General features: G+C 38.3%; 1 protein-coding gene across 1 annotated transcript; it reads right to left on the reverse strand.

Annotated features, from left to right (window-relative positions):
* Positions 1 to 350: 350 nt before the first annotated feature.
* On the reverse strand, positions 351 to 6813 carry LOC112015769 (MDIS1-interacting receptor like kinase 2-like). Its single transcript, XM_065779457.1, has 7 exons — positions 5832 to 6813; positions 4371 to 5732; positions 4020 to 4288; positions 3878 to 3882; positions 3772 to 3812; positions 1401 to 1693; positions 351 to 920 (listed from the first exon to the last, which is right to left on the reverse strand). The coding sequence occupies exons 1-7, from the start codon at positions 6811 to 6813 to the stop codon at positions 351 to 353; spliced, it is 3522 nt and encodes a 1173-aa protein (XP_065635529.1).
* Positions 6814 to 8132: the final 1319 nt, after the last annotated feature.

Here is an 8132-nt window from a genome sequence, read left to right on the forward strand (position 1 = left end):
ATCATTCCTGGATCACGATTTTGACTTCTTGGTTGCTCACCACCCCAAGACCTCATGTCATTTCTTCTTCCTCGCGATCGAGGTGCACTTGCATTGTTGTCTGCACTCAGCTTTTGATAGTTGGGTCTGGTATGTCCTTGCAATCCACAATAGTGACAAACATATTCTGTTCTCGGACCCTGTTGTGATCTTGGAACTGATCTCCCTCTAGCTCTATATCTGGATTCTAATTGATTACGAGACTTATTTATCACCCGTTGATTAACCACATTCTTCTTCTTCTCAGCCTTAATTTTCTCAAGACTGGACCTATCCATAGTCGTCTCCTTAGCCATCACAAACTTCACTTCTTAGGTGACCTTGGTTGACGAGCTATTTCCTCCGGTGTATCCTAACCCGGACTTGTCTGAGGAAGGTTTTTGTGATGAAATAACATCTTCCAGCTTCTTGGAGGAGACCCTTTCAATCTTGGCTTGCGCTTGCACCACCTCTTGCTCAAGGAATCTTACTTTGGTATAAGATTCTGACAGCTCACCATTTAGTGTTTCAATTTCACACTTCGCCTCCTTATATCGTGCCAGAAGACTTTTGTAATCTTCTTCAGCCCTCTTCATTTTCTTAGTGGCTGCATTAGCCACCTTAGCATATTCACCAGTCTTCTCAAGTAGTGAGTTGTAAGTTTCCTGCAATCCCCCTGCTTCTCCAACTTCCTCATCTTCAAACTCCTCAACTATTCCAATAGACTCCAAATCAGAATGTTCCCCAAGCTCCTTCACAAGTATACCAAAATCATCTGATGACTCCATATGCGTAATGGTCATGAAAGCGGAGTAGTTTCCTTCTCCATCACAGCTATCTTCAGAGTTGGAGTTTGATGAATCAGTATCACTTAAGGTAGTGGTATAGACCTTTCCTTTTGCCTTCAAATAATTAGGACATTCCTTATTGAAGTGTCCATGTCCATTACACTCGAAGCACACAATGTCCGCAGGAGATTGAACATCCTTCCCTTCTTTCCTCGTAAACTCTTTCCTATCACCTCTTGAAGATGAAAATTTCCCTCTGTTGAATGGTTTCCCACTATTCTTCATCTTCAGAAATTTTCGGAAGTTTTTGGCAAGGTACGCTACTTCCTTCTCCACTCCATCTTCTTCGGAAGGATCATCCATTCTTTCGGTGATGGTTTTAAGAGCAAGCGATTTACTCATCTTGTAGGAAGGCAGTCCCAGTTCATACGTTTGGAGAGACCCAATCAGCTCATGAATTTTGATCTCATCTAGGTCTTTAATTTCTTCTATGGCTGTAACCTTTGCTCTAAAACTTTCAGGTAAGGACCTCAATATTTTTCTCACCACCTTAGTATCTTCAATAATCTCCCCAAGATTGAGTTTAGCAATTACAATTTCATTGAGCTTCCCATAAAACAAATCAAATGGCTCATCATCTCCCATCTTAAGCTTTTCGAATTTGGTGGTAAGCATTTGGAGCTTTGTGTCCTTCACCTTCTTAGTCCTCTCATAAGTTGTCTCCAAAATCTTCCAATCTTCCTTGGCCACTGTCATGTAAGATATCCTACGGAATTCATCTAAAGACACACCACAGAATATAGCATTTAAGGCTTTACTATTAGCATTGGCTGCCGCAAGAGCTGCCTTATCCCAGGTGGATTTTTCAGCCTTCGGCTTGGTCCAACCTATTTCAACCGCATCTCACTCGGTGTCATCAATAGAACATAGAAATGCCCTCATTCTAACTTTCCAGAAGGCATAATTGTTACCATAAAAAAATGGTGGAACATTTAAGGATTGAGACCTATCCATCTCAAAAATGGTTAAAGATCACACTCAGATATTTAAACTACAACAAGCGTACCCGCTCTGATACCAATTGAAAGTTCAATATGTGTCTAAAACACCTTTGAACGTTTAGACCCCAAATTATAAAATACCAATTCAAGCTTATAATCAAACAATTAATGTATGGAACATGAACATAAGCCAATCACAGAATTGATAACTAATCTATGCCAAATATAAACACATCCACAGCAGTAAATATAAGGTAAAGATAAAGGAAAGGAAGATGCAAACACACGGACAACACACGATGTGTTATCGAAAAGAAAACCGAACTCCTCGGCGTAAAACCTCTCCGCCGCCCTCCAAGCGGTTAAATAATCCACTAAAGAATGTAGTTGGGATACATGAACAGCAGAAGACCCTTCAAGCCTAATCTACCCAAGTACCTAAGTCCTCCAAGCTTCTTGCTCCAACGAGATTACGCCAAACCTATTTCTTCTTTATCTTCCCGGATTCCGCTACTAGACCATAGCATCAACCAATATATATTGATTCCTTCTAAACTGCTTCCCTTAGCACCAAATGAACCTTCTCACAGACGTGGGTGTGGTGAGATAAGGATTTGGTCAATGACCTCTTAAGGATATGACAATGGAGAGGGAGAGAGTAGAGGAATTTGTAGAGTCTTTAAGGTAAATATTGGGGATGGGGCAATCTTGTTTCTCTTTAGGGTTTCTCTTACAAAATTCTCTCTAGAAGCTCTCTCAATTTAGTGGGTATAAGGGTTTATGTATAGTGGTGTGTGTTTGGAAGACGAAGAGATAGTTTTTACCAAACAGGGCTGCTTGGTAGCTTGACCTCGCGGCTTGTCCAAGTCGCGAGTTCAAGTCGCGACGTAACGGCCTGGCCAGCCTGAGACTTTTGTCCTGTAGTGTGACAGCTGGCGCGACCCTTCAGCTTCCTTATGTGCTTCTCACGTGCCTGCATTTGGTAGCTTACCAGTCACGAGTCAGCTGCAAGTCCTAGCCGCGAAACTCTGCTTCTTGCACATACTTGAGGTTTTCTTCACACTCTCTTCACACACTACCCTTACATGAATCCCACCTAAATCCAGGGTTACTAAGTGCTTAAATTACAAGCAAATTGGCACGGAATAAAACCAACAAAATGGTTGATAAATTTCAACCTTACAAATAGCTAGCCATAACATTTTGCTTTGCTGTCATTTTTCTTGGGTAGTTTGGACTTTGGACACAAGAGTCTACCAACTACAATGACTGTGCACAGCCTCAGCATCTTCTTTGTTTTATTTTCAAATTGTGTATGCTGAGGGTCATTTCAATTTTGATCTAATAAAGTTCGTTATCCACTATACATTTGTTAGAAATCTAGCTAACCAGCAACTAAACCATGGATTTAAAGAAAACATGAAGAAGATGAATTGTTAGGCTCAATCATGTTTTTTACTACAAGGAATAAGTAAGTGTAATATTTTATACATGTGCTGATCACGTGATCCTTTAAGTCCTTGATTCACATGCGTGTCAGTCCCTAATTGGCAGTTAGGAAAATTGTTAAATTCTGTTTTCTGTTTTTGCTTAATCTCTCTTGCTCTGTTTCTAAAAGTCTATATAATAACAGCATCTTGATATATTTTATTTCGGCTAACCAATAAAATTACTCAGCAAGTTTCTTGCACAATGGCTCTTTTAAAAACATTTTTTTTTCTCTAATGGCATCTGGTAGACAAGAATTGTTACCATCATTTATTGACAATTAGCCTAGAAGGGATACTGATTTTGCATCCAAGTATCTGATTTTGACAACAGGGTTGTACAAAGTGCAAACCATAACTAAGAATTTTCTCATTACCTTTAATACGCCTTAGTTGGAATATAAATGGCTAAAACCCAAGATCACAATAATACGTCCCTAATATCTATTTTACATTTTGAATCTTTATAATGCATACCAAAATAACCAATCAAACACGTATCATCTCTGCCCTGAAATCTGTGTTACCAAAAGCAATTTATTAGTACTTGCAATGAAAGTTCTAGTAGTACTCTATGCATTACGTAATCTGAAACAAACAATTTCCTTCAACAACATAAACTTAATAGAATATAGTGTCTTATATAATTCATATCCTTTCTTGTCCTAGTCAGACTGTAGATGGCTTTAGGAAAGTGCAGTTCATCTTGATAGCACTTGAGAGACCATGTGCATGGTTGGTCTAGATTCTGAATTAGCATTCAAGCATGCTATTGCCAACATTATGATGAGTATCAATTGATTCTCAACCTCAGAAGTAGGAGGCAGAAGGCGTATGTCTAACAAATTATTCAACAATAAATTCTCTCCCACAGTTGAAGCAGATAGAATGGAGATGGTTTCACCAGGATGCCTTCCTTGAATCACTTCAATAGCCAAAACTCCAAAACTAAACATGTCGGACTTCTCAGTTATCCTCATTGTATAAGCAAGCTCTGCAAACAAACAGAATATCATGCCAATGTGTTCATATGATGTATATATACTCTATATTGATTAAAAAATTAAGTCTAGTACCTGGTGCAACATAACCATATGTGCCAGCAAATGAAGTCCAATTGGATGAGTCTTGGTTAAGAAGCTTAGCTATGCCAAAGTCTGAAACATGAGCCTCGTACTCTGAATCCAGCAAAACATTTTTTCTTGATATGTCCCTGTGAACAATTGGTGGTGAACAATCATGGTGGAAGTAAGATAAAGCGTGCATCACACCTTTGATGATATTCACTCTCTTGCTCCAATCCAATTCTTTAGCTCCTCCATTATCGCTCAAAATTGTGGCCAAACTACCCCTTTCAAGGTACTCGTAAATCAAAATTGAGAATTGTGAATGTGAACAAAAGCCATGCAATTTTACAATATTTCGATGCCGAATTTCTGTTAATGCCCTTATCTCATTTAAGAACTTTTTCTGCTGCGCAATCTCACCATCACACAAGGATCTAAGTTTCTTCACTGCAACTATGACTCCTGATTTTAGCTTGGCTTTATAGACAATTCCATTTCCTCCCTTCCGAATGCAAAACTTAGCATCAAATCCCTCGGTTGTGCCTATGATTTCCTGGAACATCATTCTTCCATCGAAATAGGATATTGTAAACATTTCTTCCCTGTCCATGCCGTTTGCTTGGTTTTTCTGTGGATCTCTCCTTTTTCTTTGTAAAACAATGAAAATTATGAGGAATTCCAATACAAGTGAAAGTGCACCTAGAAGAGGGAAAATGATTTTGTGTTCCTTTTTTGAAATATGTTTTCCTACCACACAGGGTTGCAATCCTGAAACATTTCCACACAATCCCTTATTATGTCTTAATGCTTTTATGGGTGCATTTTGAAATGCTTTGCTATTGGGAAGAGGACCCTCCAACTCATTGAAGGATATGTCAACATCTGACAGCCCACGCATTTTTTCAAATGCAATCGGAATGAAACCAGAGAGTTTATTGTGGGAGACATTCAAAACCTCCAAACTTTGCATTTTGTGGATTTGTGAAGGTATCTCTCTTTCGAGCAAGTTATAACTTAAATCCAGCTGTGACAAATGTGCTAAATTACACAACTCAACTGGAATGCCTTGGCTAAATTTGTTGTTGCTCATATTCAAGTAATTTAGTTTCAAAAGGGTCCCCACATTTTTGGGGATTGAGTTGGTGAATTTGTTGGTGGATAGATCCAAATACTCAAGATTTGTTAACAACCCAAGCTCCAGAGGTATATTCCCTGAAAGTTGATTTCCATTCAACATCAATTCCAACAAGGAAGTCAACTTTCCAAATTCTTTTGGAAGCTCCCCAACTAACCTATTAAAAGAAAGATCAAGTAATTGGAGTTGAATTGAATCTCCAATTACAAGAGGTATGCCACCAGTAATATTGTTCCCTGCAATACGTAGGGCGGTTAGTTGTGGGCACCTGCTCTAATTGTGTGAGATTTCACCGTAAAATCTATTGTAACTTAGGTCCATGAACTTCAGTTTACTATAGGCACCAAAATCTTCAGATATATTTCCAAAGAGTTGGTTTCTTTCAAGGCGGACTCTAGTTAAGCTCACGCAGTTTCTCAAGGTTTTCGGTATTGGACCTATGAGATGATTGTCGTATGCAGTAAAGTTTCTAAGAGATCCACTTTGACATGAGTTTTGTGGCAATAAGCCAGTGAAGTGGTTTGTATCGAGCTGCAGCACAACCAACTTCATCAAGTTTCCTATCTCTTGAGGAATGGGACCAGAAAGTTGGTTATCGTGGAGGAATAAAAGTTCCAAGTGACTCAAATTACCCAAGGAAATAGGAACAGTGCCATTTAAATGATTTATGCCTAGTTGAAGACTGGTTATAGACTTAAAGTTTCCTAATTCTTTAGGGATGGTGCCAGAAAGTTGATTGTTGAATAGATATAAGAGTGTTAGGTTGCTGAGAGCACCTAACGATGAGGGAATCGGGCCAGAAAGATTATTTGTTTGAAGACATAAAGAGTTGAGAGACTTCAAATTCCCTATTTCTGGAGGGATGGAGCCAGAGATTTGATTTTGATATATATACAACCATGTCAGCTGTTCTAGGTTTCCTATACTAGAAGGAATGGGACCTGTTAGACTGTTGTTTTTCATGTCAACATCAATTAAATTGGAGAGGTTTCCAATTTCTGAAGGAATGGAGCAAGAAAGTTGATTATTACGGAGGTACAAATAAGCCAAGTTGCTTAAATTACCTAATGAATTAGGAATGCTGCCATGGAGATCATTGGCATGCAAAGAAAGGTAAACGAGTGACTTTAAATGACCTATTTCCAGGGGAATTGAACCATTTAACCGATTTTCACCAAGGCGCAAGACCTCAAGATTGGTTAGCAGTCTAATCTGTGGTGGGATTTCCCCTGATAACTTATTAAAGGATAGGTCAAGATATATGAGTTTGGAAAGGCCGCTAATTTCAATAGGAATTGTGCCAAAGAGTTCATTCATGCTGAGATAAACATATGCAAGGTTGGGGAGAGGCAGGAATGAAAATTCATGCAGCGTACCTTTCAAGCCTGAGTTAGTCAGGTCTAATGAAATAACACTTCCTGCTTGGTTGCATGTAATGCCGGACCAACTGCATGGGATTGAGCTTGTATTTTGATTGCTGGAAGAATTGGTTGCATTGTGAAGGAGAGTCCACGAAGTCAGGTGTGATTGGGTTTCATTTTGAAGACTGGCTTTCCAATTGAGAAGAGCATCTGCCTGTCTCTTCAGTTACAGAAAGAGAAGCAGCATTAAATGAGGAGTGTAACATGGCCAAGTTGGGTCATAAATGGGTTGGGTATGTAATTATCCATTTATCTATTTATGACCCGTTTATATATAAATTAATTATCCATTACCAACCAAACCCATTTAATTAGTAACCCACCCATTTAACCTAATATGACTCAAATACCTCTAAAACTACTTGAATAGCCTCTTGACCTCCAAAATTACCAAAATACCCTTAAATACCTAAAATGATACAAATACTCCTACACTTCCAAAATTACCAATATACTCTTCAACGTCCAAAATTATTCCCAAAATATCTAAAATGACCAAAATACTCCATAAAACCCAAAAAATGACCAAAATACCCTCGAAACCTAAAAATGACCAAAATACTTCCAAAACCCAAAAAATGACCAAAATACTCCCGAAACCTAAAAAATGACCAAAATATCCCTGAAACCTAAAAATGAACAAAATACTTCCAAAACCCAAAAAATGACCAAAATACCCCCGAAACTCAAAAAATGACCAAAATATCCTCGAAGCCTAAAAATGACCAAAATACTTCCAAAACCCAAAAAATGACCAAAATACCCCCCCGAAACCCAAAAATGACCAAAATATTTCCAAAACCCAAAAAATGACCAAAATAACCCTGAAACCCAAAAAATAACCAAAATACTCCCGAAACCTAAAAAATGACCAAAATACCCTCGAAACCTAAAAATGGCCAAAATACTTCCAAAACCCAAAAAATGACCAAAATAACTCCGAAACCCAAAAAATGACCAAAATACTCCCGAAACCTAAAAAATGACCAAAATACCCCCAAAACCTAAAAATGAGCAAAATACCCTCGAAACCTAAAAATCACCAAAATATTTTTGAAACCTATAAAATGACCAAAATACCCCCCCGAAACCCAAAAAATGACTAAAATACCCCGAAAATCAAAAAATGACCAAAATACCCCTGAAACCCAAGAATGACCAAAATACCCTTGAAACTCAAAAAATGACCAAAATACCCGCGAAACCCAAGAATGA

Source organism: Quercus suber, unplaced genomic scaffold, assembly GCF_002906115.3.
Source record: "Quercus suber isolate HL8 unplaced genomic scaffold, Cork oak 2.0 scaffold_208, whole genome shotgun sequence".
In the NCBI taxonomy this organism is placed as follows: Eukaryota; Viridiplantae; Streptophyta; class Magnoliopsida; order Fagales; family Fagaceae; genus Quercus; species Quercus suber.

Coding starts and splice junctions, on each gene's coding strand:
- LOC112015769 (XM_065779457.1), bottom strand. CDS start 6,813: ATGAATGAACTCTTTGGCACAATTCCTATTGAAATTAGCGGCCTTTCC. Junction 1,694..3,771: donor GTGTTTGATTGGTTATTTTG/GTATGCATTATA, acceptor CGGTTGAAATAG/GTTGGACCAAGCCGAAGGCT. Junction 921..1,400: donor ATGGGAAGCTCAATGAAATT/GTAATTGCTAAA, acceptor AATTATTTGAAG/GCAAAAGGAAAGGTCTATAC.